This window comes from Bos indicus x Bos taurus, chromosome 19 (genome assembly GCF_003369695.1).
Source record: "Bos indicus x Bos taurus breed Angus x Brahman F1 hybrid chromosome 19, Bos_hybrid_MaternalHap_v2.0, whole genome shotgun sequence".
Classification (NCBI taxonomy): Eukaryota; Metazoa; Chordata; class Mammalia; order Artiodactyla; family Bovidae; genus Bos; species Bos indicus x Bos taurus.
The window spans coordinates 22,800,557-22,828,185 of NC_040094.1; the positions used below are offsets into that span (position 1 = coordinate 22,800,557).

Here is a 27,629-nt window from a genome sequence, read left to right on the forward strand (position 1 = left end):
CTGACTCTTTGGGACCCCATGGACTGTTGCCTGCCAGGCTCCTCTGTCCATGGGATTTTCCAGTCAAAAATGCTGAAGTGGGTTGCCACCTCCTTCTCCAGAGGATCTTCCCAATCCAGGGATCAAACCCACATCTCCTGCATTGGCAGGCAGATTCTTTACTACTGAGCCATCAGGGAAGCCTGTAAAGATGTGTAGGAATAACAGTTTGGGGGAATTCCCTGGTGGTCCAGTGTTTAGGATTCAGCACTTCCACTGCAGGGGGCATGGATTCAATCTTTGGTTGGGGAACAGAGATCCCACAAGCCAAAGGTGTGGCCAAAAAAAAAAAAGAATTTTTTTAAGGGATGGACAGAGAGATAGGATTCTACCAAGGATACTAGAAGGAACAGTGAAGGCAGTAGGAAAAGCACCCAGATAGAATGTCAAGGAAAACCATCTGGATCAGTTATAATTAGGTTTGACTACATATAACATAAAAACTAAGTAACAGTGACTTAAATAACAGGCATTTTTCTTCTCTCATTAGAAGAAGTCCAGAGATAGACAGCCCTGGGGTGGTATGTTGGCTCGCTGTGCCATCACTGGCCCAGGCTCCTAGCTTTGTGCTCAGCTGTATTCAGCACTGGCTTCTATCCTGAGGGTCACCTCATGGTTCAGTATGGCTGCTGGAGCTCCAGCCATCCTATCTGCCTTCCAAACTGGTAACAGAAGGAGGAAGCATGGGGACGGGGGAAACATACATTCTAGGTGAAGCAATCTCAGAAACTTTCCTCGAAGTTCTACACATATCCACTTAACACTCATTGGCCAGAACTTCATCACATACTCTGTACCGCTAGGAAGAGCAGCCACTGAGCACACTGCCACTCCAAGATAATGAGATTTCTGACACTAGGAGGGGAAATGGATATTGGCTGTCAGAAGCCTCTTCTACCTTCTCTCTCTTTTTTATAGTATTTATTTATTTTGCACTGGATCTTAGTGGCGGCACGCGGGATCTTTGATCTTCATTGCAGCTTGCAGGATCTTTAGTTGTGGCGTGAGAGCTCTTAGTTGTAGCATGTGGGATCTAGTTCCCTGACCAGGGATGGAACTTGGGCCCCCTGCATTGGGAGTGCAGAGTCTTAGCCACTGGACCATTAGGGAAATCCCCTTCTCCTTCTTTTGACACCTGGTGGCCTAGCCATGTCCACTCAGCCTTCCTGTCTGGGGACCTACACAGATTGAAGGCTGTGCTTGGCAGATTTACATCCTCCAAGTTCCTAGGGCTCCTTCCTTCTTGAAGGGGTGGTGTCTCTATCTTTTCTGTAGGTCTGTCTTTTCTGGTAGGAGTTTCCAGGGTCTCTGGCTGGCTTCTTGGGCTATTGGGGTCTCCTGGAGTGTGAAATGAAAGAGGCAGTATCCATGGGGAATTTGCAGAGAGCTCTATGGGCATTCTCTTCCACCCCTGGGTATCCCCGCTGCTGTGGCTGGCACTCTTCCCTTGCCTATTTGGTCAGCCTCCCCTGACAAGCAGGGCTTCTTCTCCAATCCTTGTACTGATGGAAAGAGATTCCTCTAGAAAGTAATGAGATTCAGAAGGGGAAAGATGGCATTTGGAGACAGACAGACTTGGGTTGAGATCCTTTCTGTGCAAAGCTCTCTGAGACTCAGAGACTCCGTCTGTGAACTGGTGGTAGTGAGAGCAGCTTCACCGACGTGTCTGGGCTGAGCTGTGGTCCATGGCTCCCACTCTGATAAGGATGAATTGGGCACACATCGGGGAAGCTGGCAGCAAACTTCCCACCCTGTTATGACCCAGGCAGTTCCAGACTGTGCAGTAGAGTCCAGCCTCACCACCCTCCCTGTGGCCCCTCTGCCCTTGCCCTGGGGAAATGTCCTGAGAGTGAAGGCGCTGGTCCTGTGACCCCTGGGAATTGGTCAGTGTAGAGGAGAATCAGTGCAGCCTGCTGGAGTCTGAACTGTTGGCCAGAGCAGGGTTCACCATGGCTCACACCCCTGACCTTGACTCCAGGCACTAATAGGGCAGCCTGGAGCCTCCTGGAGGACAGATGGAGGGTTAATGTGGCGTTTCATTCCCTTGTGCTTCTCCAGAGTGAGTGCATCTCACCAAACAGCCAGGCCCCTTCACAGTGCCAGACTCGGGCAGGCTGAATACTGTGGCTTTTCTTCCTCCCTCTCGGCCCCTGAAAACAGGAGAATTCCTGTGTGCCCCCATCAGTGGGTCCCATTTCCCGAGTGCAGGGCACACATATCCCAGCGGCTGGGTCGCTAGGTCCTGTGGTTCTTCATGTGCATGCCTGTCCTGGGAAAAAAAATAGTAGCTCACAGCCCTGACAGCTTAGTGGGCCGTCGGCACAGGAGAGGAAGTCAGCAGGAACAGGTGCAGTGAGGCCGTGGGGGGCGGGGGGGCGGCCTCAGCTGCCAAAGGGCCAGATTGGATTGAGTGTGGCCGTGGCGGGTGCCCTGGTGACCTGTTGACACCATTCTCAGGCTGCCGGCTGCCCCGGGGGCCGGCGTGTTTTGACAGCGGAGGAGCCAGGGCCCCCACTGAGAACTTGGCTCCAGCCTTGGACCCGAGCGGCACAGTGCATTCCTCTGCCCATTCACTCTCTGCACGTTTCCAAGGCCCTGCCGCGCGTCGGCCGTGGGTGCTGGGCCCTCAGCGAGGGCTGACACCCAGTCCCCACCCCAGGGGTTCAGGGACAAATGGGCAGGATCACCAGGGGCGCTAGAAGGCCACACGCTGTAGGAGTTCTGAGCTGGGACACCAGGGAGGGCACCCTGGAGGAAGTGATGTCCGAGCAGGTGATGGGACAGACCCCACGAGGGGTGGGGGTGGAGGAGGGTCCCTCAGGCCGCTGCAGGAGAGACCTCGCCACCGATGGAGTCAAATGGAGGCCTTTCTCAGGTGCTGTCCTGTCCCGGCTGCCCCACGGACCCGGCCTGCTGTCCAGGGAGGGGGTGTCTATGCGGGGGCCCTGGCCTCCAAGTGGTGCTGGCAGCTCCAGCAGGGTTAACGGCAGCTTGACTTCCCTACGGCCTTCTTTGCCCTCCTTCTCCGAAGGAAGCCTCCGTGGAAATTACAGAAATAAGTGCCGGCTTTTGAGGACTCTGCTGTTCCACCAGGTCCCTGCCAGGCCCGGGCGGCCTTCTCGCCCACGTTCTGCCAGCCTTGGGCTCCGACCTGCGCGGAGCCTTGTTCAGAGGGGCCAGGGCTCCCTCGGGGGCCCTTCCTCAGCCCCCACCCCCCGAACCCAGCCCTGCTCCCCACCAGCCAGGGATGGGGCTCCGTGTACAAATGGTACCCAAGGAGGAGGGGCACAGGAAGTGACATCGCTCGGCCCGCCCCCACCTCCCTGCTCCCTATAAAAAGCAAAATGGTGACTCAGAGAGGAGAGTTGGAAGCGTCCTGCCTCCTGCTCCCACTGCTAATTTTTAGACTTGGAATTAGGCAGGAGGCAAAGGAAACAGCAGCTCGAAGTACGCGACTGACATGTTATTAAGCGGGTGGCAACCGCGGAGCCGCCCCCCCTGGACTCCCCGCGGCCCCTGAACCGCAGCGCCGGGTGCCTGCTGGCGCCCCGGGCCGCGCAGCCCTGCCCGGGCCGGGCGTGGATGGTGGGGCTAGGGCCATGGCAGCCGGGGGCCGCCGCCGCCGCCCACTGCGCGGACTGGTAAGTCCCTGGCAGCCCTGGTGGAGGACTCTCAGTGGCCTTTCTTGTTCCTTGTCTCAGACTTCAGCTACGGGGCGGACGACTACGACGCAGAGGGGAATGAGGAGCAGAAGGGGCCCCCGGAGGGCTCGGAGACCATGCCGTACATCGACGAGTCGCCCACCATGTCGCCGCAGCTCAGCGCCCGGAGCCAGGGCGGCGGGGACAGCATCTCCCCCACCCCACCCGAGGGGCTGGCACCTGGGGTAGGTATCCCTGCTTTTCCTTCCAGGTTGGGGAAGAGGGTGTTTTGTGGGGAGGAGGAGGGGTAGGCAGGCATGGTGCCATGGGCCAGGCTCTGCTTGGGGTGCTCCTGGGGTGCTGGACTTGGGAAACTGGGGCCTGGCCATTCTTGGTGCCCTTGGGTCTCATTCTGGTCCTGGACTCTCAGACTAGCCCTCCCCGATCAGCCCTCGCCTCCAGCCACCACCTGCTGCTCTCTGTGCCACCCGGTACCTGTCCCTGCCTCTCTACCAGCCATCTGCTTCCCCCTGCCTCCTGGGCCCCTCACCTCTTTCAGCCTTCTCTCTCAGCTCCTCTCTAGCAGGATGGGGCCTCGTGGAGGGAACAGGCTCTCCTCTCTGGGCCCCGGGCCGGGCACTGGCTCCATATGTGACCTAAAGGCTGTAAAGGGCACAGATGCTGGCTCAGCAAACCAAGGCTGGCCTGGGTGCCGGCCATGGGTGGGGGGCGGTGAGCAGCCTCTGTAGCATTCCCTGAGGACCCCGGCCCCGTCCAGCCCTCCTCTGCTGACTCTGGAAGGGAATGAGCCCTCATGGTGTCCTCCTCTCCTCTTGTCCACTGGTGAGAGCTGTGCTCCAAAGAGAAGCGTTTCAGGAGCAGTACTGAGGATGGGCTCTGAGACAGGCCCGGGGATAAGATGTGTGGAGGTTTGCAATCCTGGTAGTTAATGCTGTTCCTGGCCACAGGGACCGGCTTTGTCTGGACCCAGCTTGTGCCACGTGTCTGATACACAAGAGAAGTGAGACAGAGGGGTTACTGGGGGCTGTTCTTCTGAAATTGGGAAGAATCAAAACCATTTCTTCTTCTACCCGGTGGAGGGGGGGCTTGGATTGCTCGGTCCTACTTGGTAAGGGCCCTGTCTGGCTGTGTTTTGTAGGGAGTCCCCTTTCTTCCCTCTAATACCCTTGAGGAGCAGTTGCTGAGATGCTGGGAGATACTTGTTTCTCTCCTTCAGGGCCCAGTGCTGCTCGCCCCAGCCGGAAGGCTGCCTGGACTCTACCATTTCTTGAGAAACCCCTGCTTCCCTTCCTCCCAACCTCCTCGGCCACCCTCCACCCCTGCGGAGAGCTCTCACCCCCTCTTTGCACACCAGGGTGGCTGTTATAGCCTTTGGCAACAAGGGCCTTGGCAACCAGCTTCCCACTTGGGGGAAGCCACATTGTTGCCATGGCAACAGAGGCCTAGGCAGAGCTTATCAGCTGCCAGGCAGTACAAGTTTGGAAAGGGATGAGGGGGGGCAGGTGGGAGGAGGAGATGATGGGCAAGGGTATTGGTCAGGCTCAGGCCCCCCCACAACCAGCATTCTGGGGTGCTGTCCTGTGGTCCTAGGGAAGGGTGGCAGGTGAGAGACAGCCATCGTGGACCTGCAGGGCAGGATTTGCTACTAATGGAGGAGAGGGTGCTCTGGGACCTGAACTGACTCCAAGCAGGGGAGGCAAGGTGAAAACTGCTTTCCGACACTGCCTTTAGGTCTCTGACCACATCAGGGCTTAGAGACATCCTGGGGAGTGTCCGTCATTGCCGCTGTGAGCAGACACAGAAAGACTCACTGCAGGACTCAACCCAGCACCAGGAATGCTGGCTGAGAGCTGAGAACGTGTGGCCAGATTAGAACTGCTTGCTGGAGAGAAAAGCCGTTTCCTTTCCCCTCTTTGCCTTCCTCCTTACTTCCTGTCTTGTCTCCTTTCCTTGTCACATGACTACCTTGCAGGAATGCTTGTCCATCAACTTTTAGATGCCCTGGTGAAAGGTACTCAGGTGCTTTCTCTAGTGAAACAGATCCCAGGCATAACAGGAAGATGCCCCCGCCTGGAGCCCTGGGGCTTTGGGGCAAGGACTTCCTTTACTACAATACTGCCCATTTTGCTTGGTGACTCACAAGAGAAGAACTAGGTTTGAGGACTAAAATCCAAGAAATGCTACAGTGAAAACTGACCAAAGGGCTTGGAAACCCCAGGATTAACTTCTGCGCCATTGGCTAGAAATGATACAAGATAGGGTTGGGAAGCATTAATCCAACTTGAAGATCCCAACTGAAGATTCCAGCCCCATGCACCCCCCTGCCTGCCTGCCTTCTCTCCTGAGTTGCCTTTCTGCCCTTTCTGCTGTGCCACTGGCCCCATCTAGTGGACACAGAAACTATTGCTGTTTATAATGGGGTGCTGGAGAGTTCACATACTTCTTCCTGAGTACTTAGGAACTGTTTCAGCATTATAAAAAAAAGAAGAAGGAAAGAAAAAGAAAGCCAAGGTTTCTGCTACTTGGCTCTGCTCATTTGGCCAGGCAGGTCCCCTCCCTGCCAGGCTTCCTGTTGGGGCGTTGGGAACAAGGGGATTTTTGGACCAAATCAGATGATTGTTCTAGACATTCAGAGATATGGCCTTTCGCAGCCGGGCATTCCACAGCCAAATATGTAGCCGACTTGTTCCTGGAAGCCCAAGGAACAAGTCATTGCATTAGAGTTCTCCAGAGAAACAGAACCTTTAGGATACAGAGGAAGAAGAATTGATGTATTAAAAGGAACTGGCTCACTAAGATCATGGAAGCTGAGAAGTTCCAAGTTCTGCAGCCAGTAAGCTGGAGGCCCAGGTGAACTGATGGAATAGTTAGTTACAGTCCAAGTCCAGGAGAGTTGATGGTGGAAGTTCTAGTCCGTATTGAGTCCAAAGGCAGGAGAAGACCTATGTCCCAGCTCGAAGACAGGCAGAGAGTGAATTCTCCCTTGTGCATGCATGCCCAGTCACTCAATCATGTCCGACTCTTTGCGAACCCATGGACTGTAGCCCACCAGACTCCTCTGTCCATGGAATTTTCCAGGCAAGAGGAGTGGGTTGCCATTTCCTCCCCAGAGATCTTCCCCACCCAGGGATCCAACCTGCATCTCCTGCATTGGCAGGCGGATTCTTTCCCACTGAGCCACCTTGAAGTGAATTCTCCCTTCAGTTCAGTTCAGTTTAGTTCAGTCGCTCAGTCGTGTCCGACTCTTTGCAACCCCATGAATCGCAGCACACCAGGCCTCCCTGTCCATCACCAGCTCCCGGAGTTCACTCAAACTCATGTCCATCGAGTCGGTGATGCCATCCAGCCATCTCATCCTTTGTTGTCCCCTTCTCCTCCTGCCCCCAATCCCTCCCAGCATCAGGGTCTTTTCCAATGAGTCAACTCTTCGCATGAGGTGGCCAAAGTACTGGAGTTTCAGCTTCAGCATTAGTCCTTCCAGTGAACACCCAGGACTGATCTCCTTTAGGGTGCACTGGCTGGATCTCCCTTGCAGTCCAAGGGACTCTCAAGAGTCTTCTCCAGCACCACAGTTCAAAAGCATCAATTCTTCCCTTATGTCACCCTTTTGGGCTATCCGGACCTTCAACTGATTAGCTGAGGCCCATCTGGACCTTCAACTGATTGGGTGAGGCCCATCCACATTGGAGAGGGCAAACTGCTTTGCTCAGTCAACTGTTTCAAGCATTAATCTCACACAGAAACACCCTTACAGACATACCCAGAATAACATTTAGCCAAATGTCTGGGCACCTGTAGCCCCGTTGGTTTGGCTCATAAAACCAACCCTGTGGTCAGACTCTCCCAGCAGCTCAGAGAATGGCAGGGCCATGAGCTTTTGATAGATGAACATGTGCTGCTCTCTAGCAGTGGGACCTTAGACCAGTATCATAACCCCTCTGACCCTCAGTTTCCTCATGTGTGCTGCTGTTGCTACTGCTAAGTCACTTCAGTCATGTCCGACTCTGTGCGACCCCATAGACGGCAGCCCACCAGGCTCCCCCGTCCCTGGGATTCTCCAAGCAAGAACACTGGAGTGGGTTCCCATTTCCTTCTCCAATGCATGAAGTGAAAAGTGAAAGGAAAGTCGCTCTTCCCTTTGGTTCCTTTGTGACCCCATGGACTGGATCCCACCAGGCTCCTCCATCCATGGAATTTGCCAGGCAAGAGTACTGGAGTGGGGTGCCATCGCCTTCTCCATCCTCATGTCTGCTGCTGCTGCTAAGTTGCTTCAGTCATATCCGACTCTGTGCGACCCCATAGATGGCAGCCCACCAGGCTACCCCATCTCTGTGATTCTCCAGGCAAGAACACTGGAGTGGGTTGCCATTTCCTTCTCCAATGCGTGGAAGTGAAAAGTGAAAGTGAAGTCACTCAGTCGTGTCCGACTCTTAGCAACCCCATGGACTGCGACCCACCAGGCTCCTCTGTCTATGGGATTTTCCAGGCAAGAGTACTGGAGTGGGGTGCCATTGCCTTCTCCACATCCTCATATCTAAATAGGACTAAATACCTGAAGGGTTGTTGAGAGGACAGACTGAGATAGCCCCAGTGAGGCCTGTAGAGCTGGGCCTGGTGCGCTGTGGGTACTCAGTTCTTGGTGATGGCGGCCCACAAGACTCTCCTCACCAGCCTTAAGAGGGGTAAGGACCCAGTCTAATGAATGTTTGTGGGACAACGACTGACTCTGCTTTTGCAGTCTCCTTTCTGGGGTTGGCTCTGTCCTCGCAGGTGCAGGAGCCCAGATGAAGCTGGGTCTCTGGTGTCGGCGGGACACATGCTCCTCGCTCCCCAGCTCACCGCTGCAGCCTCACTGTGCTTCGTGCCTTAGACGTGCCCCAGTGTGCAGCCCAGTGAGGTGTCAAAAGTGAAGCCCAACGCCCTGCAGAGCATTCCTTTCCCCGAACCCGGGCTGAGCAGAGCGCCCTCTGGTGGCTTCAGCAGAGGGCCTGCTTTCACCCTGGGAGGGAGGAGCGGGGCTCGCTCTCAGTGACAAGCGGGTTAAGTGTTTCTCCGCCAGGACCCTGGTCTTACAGAAAAGCATGCGCCCTGCAAACCATGGACTCCTCGGACTCCCTTCTCGGGAGGCACACTGCAAAGGGGTCACAAGGCAGAGAGAATATCTGGGTTTTCTTTCAGTGCCACCACTTTCTAGCTGTGTGACCTAAGGGTTGTCACTCAACCTCTCTGAGCTCCAGTTGGCTCATCTATAAGGTGAAGATACTGAGAATTTCCTTTCTCTTGACCTCACACAGCTGTCAGGAAGCTCCCATAAGATGGTGCCAGGTGGAGCGCTTTGTAAGGTCTGTACGTGTTAGGATTGCACTAGCTGCTGAATTGAGGGCTTCACTCTCCACAGGGCAGGACAGTTTAAAGATGGGTAGGGGATATTTGAGATGATCACCATTGTCGTCCTTCTCATCCCTCCCCCTCCCCCAATACCCTTTGTTCCCCACAACTACTTACCCTGGGCCTTTTACATGGGTTGTCTCGCGTAAGGCTCACCACAGCCCTATGTGGGCTTCCCTGGTGGTCCAGATGGTAAATAATCTGCCTGCAATGTGAGAGATCCAGGTTCAGATCCCCGGGTCAGGATGAGCCCTTGGAGAAGGGAATGGCAACCCACTCCACTCTTCTTGCCTGGAGAATTCCATGGACAGAGGAGCCTGGAGGGGTACAGTCCATGGGGGTCACCAAGAGCTGGACACGACTGAGCAACTAACACAACAGCCCTCGGTGGTAGATGCAATGATCATCATTTTTACTGCTGAGGAAATGGAAGATCAGAGAGGTGACATATTTGCCCAAGACCAGCCAGAGGAGCCAAAGATGTATTTAAACTTGGGTCTTTCTCTTTTTCTTATTTTTCGCCCATGCTGGCATGTGGGATCTTAGTTCCCTGACCAGGGATCGAACCTGCGCCCCCAGCACTGGAAGCTCAGTCTTAACCACAGGACCACCAGGAAGTCCCTAAATGTGGGTTTTTCTGATGCTGGAGTCTGTGTGGTGCTGCCAAGTCCAGTCAGACAACACCTCCCCTTGAAGATTTCCCAGCCCATGGCTGAGCCCTCTGGTGTTTGGGGAGTGTGCACAGTTACTTGAGGGGCACGTCTGCCCTGTTGACATCAAGAGCTCTGATCCCCAATCATCTCTGTGGACCCTATCAGCGCCTCCTGGCCGCCTAGGGGTGTTCACCCCGTGTTGTAGAATTGAACCAACCAGTACCAGGATGGCCGGGGAGCAGGGAAGTTAGGTGGATGCAGTCTCAGGGAATGAAGCTGGGATGAATCGCTGCCCCTTCTTCCCTTCCTGGTCTGTTCCGAGGCTTGTGGTTTAGGATTTGAGGTTGCAGGACAAGGAACTTCCTTCTAGGTGAAAGGAGAAGCCACGTGGAGAGCCAGGAGCCTCCCAGCTGGCTTCCCAGTATGCTCCTTTTGGATGGTGTTTGAGGCCTGGGTTGGGAGGCTTTGGGGCTGCCCCTGATCTTTACATCTCTCAGGGGTTTCCAGCTGCAGATAAAACCAGGCATCACTCCTCAAGTTACCAACCTCCTGCCTCAGCAGCCTTGCTCCTCATGGCTCCTTTCTGGATCTTTGGTCCCGCTGCAAAGAGAAGGAGCCTGCCTGGCCCTGCTACTTGCCAGGTGCTGTGCTGAGTGCCCGGCTTCATTGCCACCCAGCCCTCCAACTGCTGGAGGAGCCCCCATTTTATAGATGAGGCATCTACGGCTCAGGCAGTTGCTTGGCTTATCCGAGTCAAGGAGGATGTAAATAGGAAGTGGGTAGACACAGTGTCTTGGTTGTGGCCCTCAGCCCCTCCACAGCTGGCCTTCCCTGGCCTCTCTGGCTCATCGCCGCCCGCCCAACCCCCCCCCCCCCCGCCCCGCCCCCCGCCCCTCTTCACATCTGGATGGGATTTGGGCTTCCCTGATTTGCCACACCTGGCCAACCTGGAGCATCCCTGTAGCACTCACGGCCTGTCTGGGGGCTCCCTCTCCCTGCTAGTGTGCTGAGATCGTGGTTCATTAACATGCTTCACATTTGCTAGAAAGGCTACTTCCAAAGCAGCCTGTATTCGGTGAAGGTCGGTTCATCTCCTGCAGATCCCAGGACAGTGGATAGGAGAATGAGCCCAGCCAGACCCATCCTCTGCCCTTGAAGCTCTGGAGTCTTTGAGGGTGGGGCAGGGAGGCCAACTGACCTGCATAATTCACACCAACAGATGTGAAATTGCCCCGAGAATGCCTTCACTTTGAGACGTTTGGCCACATAGTTGAGCCGCCAAGGGGCAGAGGCTGGATGGCCTCTGGGCTCTACCAGGGCAAAGAAGGGCAGGGAATGTCCCTGTGGTAGGCTGGATCTTACCTACGGACTCTCTTTTCCATCATCTTCACCTGGTTCCTCTGGTTTCCCAGGTGGCACTAGTGGTAAAGAATCCACCAGGAGATGTGGGTTCGATCCCTGGGTCGGGAAGGTTCCCTGGAGAAGGAAATGGCAACCCACTCCAGGATTCTTGCCTGGAAAATCCCATGGACGGAGGAGCCTGGCGGGCTGTATAGTCCATGGAGTCACAAAGAGTCAGACAGCTGAGTGACCCAGCACATCATGCACGCACGCACCTGGTTCCTCCACTAGTGGGCGCTAGCGCTTTCTTTCCACCATGATGCTCTGATGATGAGCTCATGTAGGGGTCCCCAACCTCCGGGATCTAATAACCTGATGACCTGTGGTGGAGCTAATGTAATAATTGGAATAAAGGGCATAATAAATATAAAGTATCTGATTCATCCCCATACCATCTCCCCCCACCTGAGTCCATGGAAAAACTATCTTCCATGAAACTGGTCCCTCTGTACCAAAACGGTTGGGGACCACTGCCCTTGTGGACTTTCCTCCCACAGGGTTATGAGCTGGTCACTTCTATCTGGAAGGCCACACAGATTCCCCACCCCCACCCCCCACCCTCCTGCCTGTGTGACAGAAAGAAGAGGAACACTTGCACAGCAGTTACAGAAGGCTGGGCCCTGTTGTAGCGCTTTATAGACACTGACTCATTTAGTCCTCACCACACGCTGGGAGGTAGGCACTGTGACTGCCCCATTTTCCAGATGTGAAAACTGAGGTACAGAGAGGTGACACAACCCACCCGAGGCCCCAGAGCTGATGAGTGGTGGCTGCTCATCTCCGTGCTTCTCTACCAATTGTCCAGGACAAGTCTTGGTGCGCTCGATTGACGTCTTCCTGGCTCTGTAAGTTGAAACAACCAGTAGAGTCCCAGTCCCACAGCTGTAAATAAGGATAAATCCCTCCTATCTGGAAGGGCTGCTGGGAGGACCAAGAGACACAGCAACTGTGAAAACACAGTCTGCATCCCCAGGAGGACAGCTCCTCAGGTGATCGTTGTCTTTGACCCTCTCCCAGGATGTGAACCCAGTTCTCTGTGGGTCCCCAGCTCTGGCTGTCCTTGGGCCCTGCCACCCCCACTCTAGTCCTAGCAGAGGTGGCTCAGCGTCCCCCTCCCCCGGCATGCCTGGGAGGCAGAGACCCCTCTGGAGGGTGTCACGGTGGATGCGCAATTTCCTCAGGTACCATCCACCCAACCTGAACCTCTTGATTTATCTTCTTGGGAGACCCTTTGTCTTGCCCTGTAAACCTCCTGAGGTCAAATCTATTAACTATGTGTTTTTCTGAGCACCTACCCCCCCCTTTTTTTTTTGGCTGTATCTTGCAGCTTTCAGGATCTCAGTTCCCTGACCAGGTTTTGAACCCAAGCCATGGCAGTGAAAGCCCAGAGCCCTAACCACTATACCACCAGGGCACACCTTTTATAAGCTCTTGTTCTGGGTGCTGTGGCATAAACAGGAATTGCCCCTCACCCCCCCGCCCCCTTTCACACACACATATGCACACACATGCACACAGTCCCTCAATTTCAGGGTTTGAGAGATGTATTAATACAGCATCTCAAGGAAGAAGCCATGTGGCCTCAGGTGGGGGAATCAAGGAAGGCAGCATGGAGGGAGGGAGCCTCAGAAACTAGGTAGTGTTCTGCCTGGGCACTGGTCAGGAAGGACATTCTAGATAAAGGGGGCTGTTTAAGTTCTGGAATGTAGGAAGACCTCTGGAGGTGTGAGAAGAGGGGAATGGTCTGGTGGGGCCGGAGCACTGGGTTCACTGGATGAGGTGGGAGGTGAGGCTGGGATTGGGCTAGGGCTCCCCTTTCCTGCACTCTCCACACCCCAGCACCCCTGCCAAAGGAGAGGAGAATAGCTGGTGCCTGCCAAGGACTCAACACATGCCAGACACTGCCCCACGTGTACAAGTCCTCCCAGCAGACCTGGCATATATGCTATGCAATATGCAAGTCGCTCGGTCGTGTCCGACTCTGTGTGACCCCATGGACTGTCGCCCACCAGGTTCCTCTGTCCATGGGATTTTCCAGGCAGGAATACTGGTGTGGGTTGCCATGCCCTCCTCCAGGGGACCTTCCTGACCCAGGGATCGAAATTGCATCTCTTATGTCTCCTGCATTGGCAGGTGGGTTCTTTACCACTAGTGCCACCTGGGAAACCCTCAGCAAACCTAGAGTTGGTGTTAGACTTATCCCCATTTTACAGATGAGGAAACCGAGGCCTAGAGAGTTTGAATGACTTGCCCATGGTCACACAGCTGGTAAGAGGCAGAACAAGGATTCCAGTCTAAAATCCAGGAGAGTTTTTTTTGTTTGTTTTTGTTTTACTGTATAAACAGTGTCGTGTACTGGCTTATATCCAACATTTGCTTCATGTGATTGAACTCTCTGGGATGTTTGTAGTGACTTCTGCTGTAGCAGAAAAAGGGAAGTCAGAGGGAGGAGGCTGATTATCAAGATGATGAACCTGATTGTATCTGCGGTGGATGCTGGCCCTGGGTCTACTCGTGGCACCGGCCTGGGGGTCAGTTCTCATTGGCCCAGGGTCTGACGAGCTCTGGAAAACATAGGGGTGGGGCTTGAGTTCCTGCTAAGGAAGTAGGAGGGGCCAGGGATAAGCAGAGAAGAGGGAGCGGGGGCTCCAAGCCAGGATCAGGGCTGGAGGCGAGACTGCACCTGGCCCTTTCAGGGGACAGCAAACAGCAGAGGTGGTTGTTGTCAACAGTGTGATCAGTTGAGTCATCAGCAAGGGCCCCACTGTCCTTGTTTGGGCTGACTTGGTGGCTTCCTGCTGGACACAGAGTGAGCAATGTGTTAGAAAGAGTAATCTGATGTCAGCGGGAGGGACACATTGAAACGCTGTCCGGTCACTCCCAGTCAGATTTTTCCATGCCTGCCCTTAGCAATGCTGTCAAGGCCATGCCTAACCTGACCGCTTGACTGCTGCCCACCTCTGCAACCTCATCACCAGCCCTCCAGCTAGAACATGAGCTCCGCCATGGAGCTCTGTCAGTTTTGTACTGAAATGTTTGCTCATTGCAAACTCTAGTACCTAGAACTGTGCCTGGCACGTCAGAGATGCCCATTAAGTACTGGTTGAGTGAATGAAGCCTTGCCACCCAGACTGAACTCGTTTCACTGTGCCTCATGCTATCCTGCCTGTCCGCGAGTCACCGCTGGCATGGCTGGTCACTGTTGATTTTCAGGGAGGAGTTTTGTTGTTTTAATCTTTTGGCTGTGCCTTGTGGCATGCTGGATCTTAGTTCCCCAGCCGGGGATCCTATTGCCCCCGCTGCAGTCGAAGTGTGGAGTCCTAACCACTGAACCACCAGGGAAGTCCCAGGTAGGAGTTTTAAGGCCACCTTCTCTGGAGAACTTCCTGTGACTCCCCTTTGCCACATCAGATGTGCGTGTCTTATGCCCCCAGAGCTCAGTCTACTTTCGCAATTGTAGCACTTAACACACTTCTTTTTTTAACTTCTTTATTTTTTGGTTATATCACAGAAAATTCTAATTTTATAGAAATGTATAATATGGAAAGTGAAAGTCTCCTTAAGTCTCCTTTTACAAAGAGAATATCTGTTAAGAGATGGTTGTATATTTTTCCTTATTTTTCCAAGTGAGATATTATATACATAAGATACATTTCTATGTATGTTTATAAATACATTATACAATATATATATATTTACTTATACATTATATATTAATATATAAATACATTATATATGCATTATACATATATAAGCACATTCTATATATATGTGTATATGTATATATTGTTGTTTAGTCGCTAAGTCGTGTCCAACTCTGCGACCCCAAGGACTGTAGTCTGCCAGGCTCCTCTGTCCATGGGATTTTCCAGGCAAAAATACTGGAGTAGGTTGCCATTTCTTTCTCTAAAGTGTGTATATGTGTGTGAGCATATATATATTTTTTAAAGTTGGATCATACTATTGATACTTTATGCAATTTGCTCTGGTTATTTTACTTAATAAGTCTTGGGCATCTTGCATATCAGTAATTAAAGACTTACCTCATTCTCCTTCACAACTGTATGTAGTGCTTCTTTTAACGGATGTACCATAATTCACTTGGCCAGTCCCCTTCAAATGGACATTTGGACTGTTTCCAGTCTTTCACTGGTTTAACCATCATTGCAGTGAACATCTTTGTGCAGAGATCTTTGAGCCCTTGTAGAAATGTTTTTGCAGAAAAATCCCTTAAAGTGGAGGTGCTGAGTCAGAGGGTGTGAACATTTTAAATCACAATAGATATTTCCGAGTTATTCTTTCTGAAAGGGTTGTACCTCAGCCCAATAGTTCTGAGATTGTACCCTTCCCCTGGCCCTACCTTGGCGAGCAGTGGCCAGTCTGTCCCTGAGACCGTCAGCTCCACGGAGGTAGACAAATGCTCTTGACGGTGGCTACGTTCTGAGCGCTACCCCAGCGCCTGGCAGGCACTGCGGGCAATGAATAGATACTTGTTGATGGAGGGGGAAGGGAATGAGGGGATGGAGAAGAGTGTGAAAGAAGGCTGCTGGGTTTGGGGAGAGTAAACTGTTGGTGGCTTGGAAAAGTGTAGGCTTGGCAGGTGTCCGAAATCTCAGTCTGTGCCCCTTGCCCATGGGGGAGCCCATGCCCCTCGCCCTCCACGAAGTGGTTCCCGCTACCCCTCTAAGTTCATCACCTGCCCGTTTTCTCTTCTGTCCTCCTGCTGTGTTTCCTGGGGTTCCTTGCAAAACATTTTCCTCCCTTTGCCTGGAAACCCTTCCCCTTTTCAAGATGCTGCTCAGAAACCACTCTCCTGTGAAGCTTTTCCTCTCAGGCAGGATTAGTGCCTTTGTCCTCTGTTCCCGCTGTGTTGACCAGTGAGAATACTGCCTCATCTGTTTATAGGCCCGTCACCCTCTCTGAGTTGAGTTGAGAGCATTCCTCGTTTTCATTTTTTTGCCGTGAGGCATGCGTGGGATCCTCCCCAACCAGGGATTGAACCCATGGCCCTTGCAGTGGGAGCTTGGAGTCTTAACCACTGGACCACCAGGGAAGTTTGAGTTGAGAGCATTCTAATAGCAAGGGCTGTGTCCCCCAGGTTTGTGTATTTGTAATGCCAGGCCTTCTCTGGGTATGAATGAACCGTCAGATGGACAGACAAGATCAGGAGTCAAAGAGGAATATTATTGCAGCTGTGTAGTGTGAGATGCTGCAAACCCTGCTTGGGGTGGTGGCTTTGGAAAAGGAAAAGAAGGAAGCACTAAGTGACTTGGTAAAAAGGATGTGGGGCCTGAGGGAAGGAACAGTCACAAGATGGTGACCCCACCAACAGAAGTGGAGGAGCCAGAAGGGGAAGCTGGGTGGGAGAGGGAGAAGGCTCGTTGGGTCTGGAGAGGTGGCGTTTGAGGGGCTGCCAGTGGGGCTTCCAAGTGAGAAGAACCAGCTGACAGCTCAGATATCACGCTGGGAGCAGAGCAGGGCGCTGGGGCTGCAGATGGGGACAGGCTAGCAGCGACAGGGGATGAGTTCCCCAAGGGTAGAGAGCAAAGTGCAGAGGCCTGGGTCCAACTGGGTGACTCCCATCTTCTAGGGAGCAGGAGAGAGAAGGGCCAGCCTAAACCAGAGTGGTCAGAGGCAGCATCGACACGGCCATGGGAGCTGAGGGGTTTAAGAGCATCTAGACCGCAGAGGCCAAGGAGTAGAGAAGGGGGCCTGTGACTTGGGAATACAGCAGCTGTGAGGCCTTTGGAGCAGGCGGCTTCTCTGGAGAGGAGGATCAGGAGCTAGGCGGAGCAGGCAGAGCTGCAGAGGACACAGGGAGGAAGCCCGGTCCAGGGCTGGCTCAGGGCACGGGCCAGGGAAAGGGAGGGGATACCCCCTGGGACTTGTGAGTCATTCCCACCAGGGGCAGGACTGAGGGCCTTTGAGTGGAGTCTGTGTGCCCAGGGGAGATGGAAGGGCACTCGAGTTACTCACTGGAATTTCCAGCCAACCCCAGGACTGGTGGAGTGGAGATATTTGGATATTCAGGGAGCAGCTTCTGAGGTTTCAGGGTTCAGAAGAAGTGGGTGTCGATCCTGCCCTGCTGGGGAGGAGCCTGGGGAAACAGAGGGGGATACTTCTAGGAGACCCCCTCAGGGCCCCTCATGTTCCTTTGGGTGGGGGAAGGCAGACGGGGGGCCCCCGGGCTGTTAGGCCCTTCTCCCATGCCACCTGCTTGTCCGACCAGTGAGGGCAGCCCCATATGCCATGCACTTGGAGCCTGCAGGGTGGGAGACTGGCACAGAGCCCTGGGCTGGCACACTTCTGCCCTGGGGAATGCCAGCCCTGGTTGTTCCCAAGCCCTGAGAACAGCCTCACCCGCCCACACCAGATGAGGAATTGTGGCTCTTCTGATGTGCCCTGGCTATATATAACCCAGCCAGGGCAGGGACAGGGACTGATGGAGAGGGCGGGTGTAGGGTGGGGTGTGCCCGTGTGGAACCCCGTCAGCCCTGAGGCCCCAGAGAACTTACGCCAAATCCCTTGGTCTGTATTTCAGCTACAGTGACAGGGAGAAATCTTTTACTGGAGAAGACAGGTTTTCAGCTGTAATAGAATGGCAGGAGCCCCACCTAGAGATCATAACTTTCAAAGATTTTGGGGGAAGTTGGGATGAGAAACCACGTCCACCTCTCTCCTTTTCCCTCCTCCCTCTTCCTCAACCTCTCCACCCAGCCTGGAGGCTCAACCAAGGACCCTATTCTCAGCTGAGATACTCAGTTGGAAGGAGAGGTGATGACCCCAGGTGGGCCCAGGGTGGCCCATGGTTGACCCCACTGTGGAATGCATTTCCAAATGAGTCCCAAAGAGCTGGACTCTTCCCTCTCTGGCCATACACCTGCCACCAGACGGGGATGCACCATCGCATAAGGAGGTCCTGGTAGACACACAAGGCATTAGGGACAACTTAGACACTGCGTCATTAAGAACCACACTGGCTGGTCCTGGCAACTGTGTACTGAGAGTCACTTGTGAGCTAGAAGCACAAATCCCTGACTAGAGACATAGTTTGGGGGCTGGTGGGAGATTGGCAGGATGGGGGCAGGTGGGGGGTGCTTGAAAGGAGTTGGAGCTTCAGGGCTCATTACGCAGAATCCAGAGTGTTCACTTGACCTGCCTGGTTGGTGGCACTTACTATACAGGTTTACAAAGTGGTAGACTGATCATGTGTGAAGCTGAATTTGATTCCAAGATACCAGGAGGAAATGGGACAGAGGTAATATTCAGGACCATCCTCCAACACCCTCTCCCCACCCCCCCACCCTCACCCACGTGCGCGCGCACACACACACACACACACACACACACTCCCAAACTTCTCTTAAAGAAACAACCAGTTGTAAGAAGGCAGCAGTCTTGTCTGTAAGCCTGATTCAGTGCACAGATGTTTCATTTAGACTGCACCTTGTTTCTTCTGCCATGGTTTATTTTTTATTTTTATTGTTTTGATGTGGACCATTTTTAAAGTCTTTGTTGAGTTTGTTACAACATTGCTTCTGTTTCATATTTTGGTTTTTTGGCATGTGGGATCTTAGCTCCCAGGCCAGGGAACCCGCACCCTCTGCATTGGAAGGGGAAGTCTTAACCACTGGACTGCCAGGGAAGTCCCTCTGCCATCATTTTTAAATTGAGAGCTCTCACTTAAGAATCCAGATTCCGGCTTCTCTGGAACAATCCAAGATCCGGGGTGGAGGGGGTGGGGGCAACCGTGAGCCTGCACTGCCCCTGGCAGCCAGCAGCTGGAGCTGAGTGACATTTTCTTGAATTCACCTGGTCCCTACCTGGCTCATTCACTAACCGATCTTACCCACACCCTCCTGGGGCCTGGAGTTTGCAACCTTTGTCCTAGATGTTGTGTTGTGAAAGCTTTTCCCAGCTGCCGCCCTGAAACTCCTTCCCGGCAAGAGTAGGTGGATGTATTGATACATCTCTGGATGGGGCCAGGGGGACCCGGGGATGTGCGGATGCATTTAGCTTCTGGAAGCATGGGAAGCCAGGGGAATCAGGCTGGGATGGGCAGGGCTGGCGATGCTCGTGATCCTGGCTTCAGTGTACCCTTCTCTGCGGGGCTGGTTCTACTGGGCCCAGAGGCCCTTCCTGAAGGAGAAGAGCCCCAAAGAGGTGTGGTGCTGCTAATCTCAGCAGCATCTGTAAGAAAGAGGTGTGGTACCTCTGGCGGCCCCAAGCGGTCCCCGCTGCAACCCCTGGCTGGCACTTGTGCTTCTGCCTCGGGAAAGCAGGTCAGGCCTCCTTTGCACAAAGCCCCAACCACGGTGGCGATGGAAACTATGGTTTCTCACCAGGCCTAAAGGTGTCAGAGCCTGGGGCGGAAGTGACTAGGGGCTGGTCGGCATCCCAAGGTGACACCGAGGTTGGCCAGGGGGCCCGCGAGGCTCTGCGGGCAGCTGCTCCTCCGCTCCGCCCCCGCCCGCCGGCCCGCCCAGCCCGCGGGGCCGGTGAGGGGCTGTAAATAAAAGCCTGTCTCTGGGAAGCGGACCTCCCCTCCGCGCCCGGCCCGGCTGCGGCCTCGTCGCCCCTCCTCCGCGCTCCCGGAGCCTCCCGCCGGCCGGCTGGCCCGGCGACCGCAGAGAGGGGAACGGCTCCACCTCGCCCGTCGAGTCGTGCATTTCCTGCCTTGAGAGCGAACGCGAGCCTCGGCGTCCAGGAGGGCGGGATCCGAGCGGCTGGCGGCGGCGGCGGGGCGCCCGGGCCGGGCTGGGAGCGGCGCGGGGAGCGGGGCCCCGCCTGCCCGGAGAGCCGGCGCGCACGGCGGGCAGGGGCGCGCGGGCCCCAGGATCGCGGCGGCGGCGGCGGCGGCGGCTGGAGCTCCCCTCAAGAGGCGGCCAGGACCCGCGGGGCCGCCCCGCTTCCCCTTTCTCCGGGAGGGCCGGGAGCCGGCGGCCCGAGAAGGTTCATAATGGACCCTTTCATCGGCAGCCGGTGGCCCGGCGCCAGGACGGACTCCGGGGAGGCCCGCGTGCTGGTGTAGGCCTGCCCCGCGCGCTCTTCCCGTCCCCGCCGGCCCGCCCCGCTCCCTCCCGGGCGCCGGCGGCCACGGCTGCTGCCGTTGCTGCCGCCGGGACCCCGCTTCCTGTTTGCCCTCCGCGGCTCCGGCTGCCATGGAAGAGGAAGAGGAGGCGATAGGCTTTTTGGACAAGGTCCTGGAGGATGAAGATGTGTTTCTGCTGGAGGAGTGCGAGCTGGGAACCCCGACCAGCCCCAGCTCAGGGTCCCCCTTCTTGGTGACTGTGAAGGTGGGAACGTGACACGCCCTGGATGCTTGTCGGGGGAGGGGGCAGGGCTCGCAGCTCTGACTGCAGAAATGGCTGGTTTGCGCACCAGCCTCGTGGCTGAGCTGGAGCACCCCAACCGGAGAGGGGTCTGGCGCCCGGCCGCCCGCCCGTCAGGGGATGCGAGGGGCTGTGCTCTGGGCAGTTTTTCCCGGGGGAGAGGTGCAGTGCCGGCCTCCTCCCCTTGGACCAGTTGTCCTCGGAGGGGAGTGGCTGCTGGCTTTCCCCAGACCAGCTCGGGGGCGGGGGGTGGCGGTGGCTTTTTCTCTGGCAGTGACATGAGTCACCTGGGGGGCACGCCAGGGGTGTGAGCCTGCTTTCCTGCCCCCCACCCCCCCTCCCCAGGAGCCGACTGACCTGAAACCAGAAAGCTATAATTCCTTGTTTCCATGGCAGCAGGGGGATAAGTGCAGTGGGAAGTTCAGGCCAAGGGGACCCTTGCTCTTCCCAGCTAGGAGACTTGGAGCATCTGGGCCAGGGCTCCGGGTGTTTGGAGGGATCCAGAACCAGGGGTCACTGGGCTTCCTTGAAGGAAAAGAGTTGGATGAGCCGAAAAGGGGAGGAAACAGCCCACTTGGAGGCCAGAGTTGGGTGGATAAGGCACTTTACTCAAGGTGGGCACTGGCAGGAAGCATAACAGCCCACCGACGCTGGGCTGTGGGCATTCTCTGCAGTGGTGCCCTTGTGTCGTTGGAGAAGTTGCCTTGAAGGTAGAGTGGGAGGGGCGGGACTGCCTCAGACCCCCTCCCTTCTCTTCACCTGCGCCCCAGGGGCTGGGCTTCCCCTTGAAAGCACACCAGTGCTGCACACCACACTATATTCTTCCTTTCCTTCACCTAGGCCCGCTTCTAAGATCTCTGACCTCAGTGTTTTGCTCACCTCCTCCCTATTCTGCGGCTTGAAGGGAGGGCCAGTGAGAACGTTTGGCAGGGAGTTTGCAGGCTGCAAGCCAGGCTACCTAACACAGAGCGCCTGTCTGTGGGCCCCGGCCCGTCTGCCCTGGCAGCACTTCACCCCAGAGGGCTTGGTGCACAGAGCCTTGCTGTGGGCAGGAGGCAACTGTCACTGAGCCTCCCTGGGCCCCTTTGTCCCTCCTGTAAGATGGGCATCAGAGCCCTGCCCCATCCGGGCTACAGTCTGGTTCCGAGGAGGAGCTAATGGAGGTAAAAATAGACTGCAGGCCCACGGTAGATGGCTGATGTGTGGAAGGGGCGGAGCAGTAGCTGTAGGCCTGGGTGTGGGGCAGAGAGGAGCTATAATGGGAGGCTGGCAGTGGCTGATGCCCACCCCTGGGCTGCTCATCTGGTGCTAGCCTGGCACATTGGAGTAAGTCATGTCTCGAATTGGGCCCCTGAGGCCTTGCCCTTGGGGTCTGACCAGCCATCCCAGGAACAGGATGGGGAAAAGTCTGGTTATGAACCAAGAGCACCTGCTGGGAGTTTAGTGGTTTGTGGGATGGGACCTACGTGGGTTCCTAATGGTCCTTCCCTGAGACGCCCTCCCCAGTACAGATGGGACCCCACTCCTGTGCCGCCTTATGGGTCTCCTCCCTGGTTTATTCCAGCCTAGCCCATATTTCATTCTGTTTGGAACTCCAGACTCCGCCTCCTTGATTCTGTTCTCCTCGAGGGCAGAGCCCTCTTGTATTCATGGTGGGCACTGCACAGAGCCTGCTGTGTGGCTGGTGTCCGGTGGATTGGTGGGTTGAGTGAGGCTCGATGTCCCTGGCCTTGTAAGAAGGAAGCATGTGGATGCCATGGGGGCTTAGGTACACATCACACCTAAAAATGCTGTTCCTCCCGGAGCCCTGTGAGTGCCTGGCTGAGTCCTCCCCTCTGCCTTGCCTCCGCAGTGTTCCTGTACCTACCTGACTCCAGGGAGAAGGGCCCTTTCCTGAGTGTTGGAGAATTCCAGGCCCCCTGTCTCAACCTGAACACATCTAGGAAGCCCTTCACCACCACCAGGCTTGGCCATCTATAGAGGGAAAAGCAGGCAGAAAGCTTGCTGATTCATTCAACAAACACTCAGGTTCTGTTCTAGTCAAAGCAGGATGCCTGGCACTGGGGAGGAGAGGAGATGAGAAAGACTTGATCCTCTCTCATAAAGAGTTCAGAGCAAGGGGCAAGTGCCCAGATAATAGGAATATAAAGAGAAAATAGGCAGAGCCAGGAGAAGGGTTCTGATAAAAGGGTACTAAATTCAGATTAGGAGAGGACGCTTCTCATTGAGTCAGGGATGGGTGTGGGTGTGGGGGTGGGCATGTACACCTGTGAGGTCAAGGCTCCTTTCTGGACGGTGTGCTTCTGTCCCGGGCTTGGCACACTCCTGCTTGGTAGACTCTTCTTGACACCTGGTAGGAGTCCAGGGCCGTTCTCTCTTTGCTGCTATTACTTTACTTCAGGAGTACTTACCTTCAACAGTGTCCAAACACCAGTCCTATTATACAGGTCAAATCAATCCTGTTTTCAGTGTAGTTTCTGAGATGCTTCATCCTGCCCAGGGGACAGGTATGAAGATGGCTGTGGTTTTCTCCATGGAGCTTGGGGCTGGAGCTTGGAATGTGTTTCAACTCACACCTCCCTTTGGGGAGTTACTAGTCTATAAACTAAGAATAATGCATGAATACCGAGAGCAGCATCGCCCCCCTCCGTAAGGTGTTATGAACCTCCTCCAATCTTACATACGATTCTATTTAAAGGTACCTTGGGCTGATAGAGGCCTTGCTATGTAAAAGCTGCTATTTAAAGGAACTCGATTGTCAGGAATTTTTTAATCCTTTTGTAATGCAGATTAACTCCTCAGGTGAATTCTGTGCCGATTTTTAATGGATTTTCAACTGCCTGTGTTTCTGCTTCACTTGTCCAAATCTCTGCTCCCCCCGACCACGTGTAGCCATGGCCGTGCCTGTGTTTCCTACTCAGGTTTTTCCCTGAAGTGTGAACCACAGATGAGATGATTTGAGAGATGATTTTAGGTAGCACCTAGATATAGATTTTGCATTTTAACAGTTAAGCATACATTTTAATGTATCTTAGGAAAAAAATAAGAACTTGATTGGTGGTCCAGTGGTTAAGACGCCGAGCTTCCACCGCAGCTGGTGCGGGTTTGACTTGTACATCTTTCCTGTGCGTTCAAATATAATGCTTGGGATAAGGCTGTGTTTTTGTTTTTGTTTTAATTTCACTTATTTTATTTCTTTTGGGCTGTGTGGGTCTTTGTTACTGCACAAGCTTTTCTCTAGTTGCGGCGAGCAGCGGCTACTCTCCAGTTGTGGTCTGTGGGCTCCTTATGTGGTGGCTTCTCTTGCTGGGGAGCCAAGCTCTAGAGCACATGGGCTCCAGCGCTTGTGGTTCCCAGGCTCTAGAGGCAGGCCCAGTGGCTGTGGTGTAATGGGCTTAGGTGCTCTGCAGCATGTGGGATCTTCCTGGACCAGGGATTGAACCCGTATCTCCTGCATTGGCAGGTTGATTCTTTATCTCTGAGTCACCAGGGAAGCCCAAGGCTGTGCTTTTAGAAGCCAGTTGTAAAGAACAGTATTAAGCAAGCATGCTGGTGGTATGTGAGTATGACACAACTGCAGAGATGTGGGATGTGAAGTATTGCTGGATCCCGTGGGGCCTGCCTGTGGCTTCAGACAGCAGGGAGCCCGGAATATGGGGCTCCGCCTTTCAGGAGAGTCCCCCAGCAGTGGCCCCTGTCCTCTGCCTTCCATTCTGCTGAGGAACTAACTGAAAGAGAACTTCCCGGTGCCTAGGGCTGGGAAGAGGAGAGAATGGCTGAGTTCCCTGCATCGACTCAACTCAGGGAGGGGCCAGCTATTCTGAGGCTGATGCTCGGCGTGGACCCAGCGCCTAGACTCAGTGGCATCGACTCTGGCCAGACAGCCCCACCGCCACCTCCTTGCCCCTTGCATACTGGTGTGGCCAATGGGCTGAGTTCTGCTGTTTGCAGAGCCACTTGGCCTAAGGTGGTCCTGCCTGTTCAGCCCACATTGCTCTCTTGGAGGAGATTAAGGCTCCTAGAGACAGTGTCTTGATTTGGCCTGGAGCCAAAGCCTTGGAGGCTTTATTTAGCCCAGACTGTAGAAGACCAGGCCAGAGCCAGCTGAGCCTAACTTGCAGCTACTGTCCCCTTCAGAGTGACTTGACCTCTTGGATTTGGGGCCTCAGGCTGTGACAGCCTTCCAGCCCAGCAGATTGTGTAAAATGCTGGCCATGATCGAGCCCACCATGGCTGCTGAGTTTCATAAGCTCTGCTTGGGGAGGAAGTGGGGACAGTGTCGCCCAGAAGGCAGCTTCCCTGTGTGCAGGACTGGCAGGCAGCCTGGCACAGGCTGTGGGGGCCCTGAACTCCCGAGAACTCCCCCGGTGATTCTGGGCATGTAGGCGCCTCTGGGGGGGTCTTTGGGGGTCAAGACTGTCCTCTCCCCTTTTTTCCCAGTGCTGGGCACACAGTGAGGTATGAGTGAATGGATGCTGAGCCCTGGTGGCTTTTTTGTTTTGTGGCCACACCGTGCGGCAGGCGGAATGTTAGTTCCCTGACCAGGGATTGAACCCAGGGACCCTGCAATGGGAGCACAGTCTTAACCACTGGACCACCAGGGAAATCCTGGGGCCTAGTGTTTTATGGGATGAGAGTAGCCCCAGGAGGACTGAAAAAGGAATTGTGAATTTCCAGGCAACTCCAAACCAGGAACAGGTGGGGTCTGAGGAAAGTGAAGATGGAAGAGGATTGGGGTGTTAACTGAGAACAGGTTAGCTGTTGGTAAAATGGTTAATTTCACATCCTTTTCCATTGCCTCCATCCCCTCACCAGCCAAAACATCAGAATGAATACAGCCCAGTGTGGGGCTGCTTGGGAGTGACTACTTGCTGCATTTGGGGGGATTCTTTCAAGATTGGACTCCGAGGTTGGAGTCTCATGAGGAGGGGGTCCTGCTGCACTGGGCTGTCATGGGGGCTGACCCCAGGGCCTGTACTCGTGCCTGGGGTGGAATGTAAAGGCTTGGTGGGAGCCATGAGTCACCAGCTCTTCACCCTGGACTTTGTCCAGCCAGGCCTACAGTTAAGCTCACACTGTGCCCCCAAGTGACTTCTGGAGAGCGTGTTTGCCAAGCCCTTGGGCACATCCCGGGTTGGCAGGGAACAGGAAGGGAATGGGATACAGGAGGGAAGTGCTGGCCCCCAACATAGAGGGCTAGTTCCCACTTGTCAGGCAGAAGCAGCAGGGTCTGACCTTGACCTCCGCCTCCAGGGCCTGTGGGCCCTGCTCCAAGCTCCAGTCTCGGAGGTGGTGCTGCCTGCCTGCGATTCTCATGGCTCTAGACAGCTGGCAGTTTCCTTTCTCTGTGCCTCAGAGGGATAATGATAACACCATCCAGACTGCAGGATTCCAGAGAGTTAATCCTCGGAAAGCACTTAGAACTGTGCCTGGTACTTGTGAAGCCATCGATAAGTAACTATTGTTTTTCCCTGAACCTTGGCACCCATACTGGTCTCCTAATGCTGCCGAAAGCAACTACCACACATTTGGTGGCTTAAAACTACACAGATTTATTCTCTTGCAAGTCTCAAGGGTCAGGAGTGCTGCATTCCTCCTGGAAGCTCTAGGGAAGATGACCTGTTCCCTTGCCTTTTCCGGCTTCTAGAGGCCCCTGCATTCCTTGGCTCGTGGTCCCATCCTTTGTCCTCAAAGCCAGTAGTGTCACATCTTTCAGTTTCTCACTCAATCTCTCCCTGTCCCCGCCCCCATCCCCTCTCTCTCTCCTTCTGTGAGCTAGTCGCCTTTTCTCTGACCCTGACCCTCTTGTCTCCTGCTCATAGGTCTCTGGCATGCATGCTGTGCTGTGCTAAGTTGCTTCAGTCATGTCCAACTCTTTGCGACCCTGTGGACTGTAACCCACCAGGCTCCTCTGTCCTTGGGATTCTCCAGGCAAGAATACTGGAGTGGGTTGCCATGCCCTCCTCCAGGGGATCTTCCCGACCCAGGGATCACACTCGTGTCTCCTGTGGCTCCTGCCTTGCAGGCAGGTTCTTTACCACTGAGCCACTGGGAAACCCCAAAAGGTCTCTTACCTGGGCTCTATCTGATAATCCCAGGATAACCTCCCCACCTAAAAATCCATAGTCACATTTGCAAATTCCCTTTTGCCACTAAGGTGGCATAGTCGCAGGCTTTGTGGCTGAGGAGGTAGACATCTTTGGCAGAATGTCCAATTATAAGATCAGGTTTTATTTCAGAGACTCTGGGAAAGACTGCCTCCAGCAAAATTGCTAACTGGTTTGCTGATAGCAGATCAAGAGTTCCTCACCTGGGGAAAGGGTAGCAAGGCCTGTGAGAACTTGCTAGGCAGCCAAGCAGCAGGCAGGAAGCAGCTCTCCTGGGACCCAGGAGATTTCTGATAGCTTCAGAAATATGAAGCTTGGCATAGCTTCAGCTTATGCTAAGGGTATGTGCTTAAATGCCCAAAGAGGGAACTGTTTGAGATTCTAGGTAAGCATCTGAAGCTTGACAAAGGAACATAAGAGTGAGGGAATCATCAGAGCAGGAGATGAGCCCTGAATTTGGTGTTCAAGGACCTGGGAGGAGAAGGGAGTCCCAGCTCTGCCACCTTCTGGCTATGTGATTCTGGACTGGTCCCCTCCCTCTTTTTAAGTCTTATTTGTTTGTTTCCATTTGTATCATGGAAAAATATAGTACCCCCGTCGGAGAGGTATTTGAGAGGGCAATGAAGCTGAATGAGAGAGTGGAAAGAACTTACAAGGCTTAATAAGTGTCAGGTGCCCACATGTCAGGAGCATCACGTGGTGCTGGGCTTTGTGGGGGGAGGGGGCGGATTCCGGAGGAGCAAGATACAGGTGGCCCTGCAAAATCACCGGGCAGGTAACAAGATCAGGCACGTGTCAGGGGCAGCGGACTGCCTCCTTGAGAGCCGAAGCTGCAGGGCCAGGGCCTTCAGCTGTGCCTTCAGGAGAGAAGTGCTCACGCGGGAGAAGGCATTACAGGTAGCAGAGTCAGCTAGAACCAAAGTCTGGAGGCTGGAGCACTCTGGCCTGTTGGAAAGGCAGATGGCTGTTGGAGAGATCAGAAGGGTGGGGAGAGGTGCTGGGAGCCATTGCAGGTGTTTAAGGAAAGAATAAGCTGGACCCCATCAC

The 27,629-nt window shown here is 54.5% G+C and overlaps 1 protein-coding gene across 4 annotated transcripts in view; it reads left to right on the forward strand.

Annotated features, from left to right (window-relative positions):
* Positions 1 to 27,629, forward strand: part of ABR (ABR, RhoGEF and GTPase activating protein) — a 187,977-nt gene that overhangs the window by 83,864 nt on the left and 76,484 nt on the right. For 3 of the 4 annotated variants that reach the window (XM_027518042.1, XM_027518046.1, XM_027518043.1), the window contains exon 2: positions 3,741 to 3,925. In XM_027518042.1, coding sequence (XP_027373843.1) covers positions 3,741 to 3,925 — 185 coding nt within the window. Of the gene's footprint in view, positions 1 to 3,740; positions 3,926 to 19,994; positions 20,440 to 27,629 lie in introns of those variants that run through there. The other variant, XM_027518044.1, reaches the window with a different exon arrangement.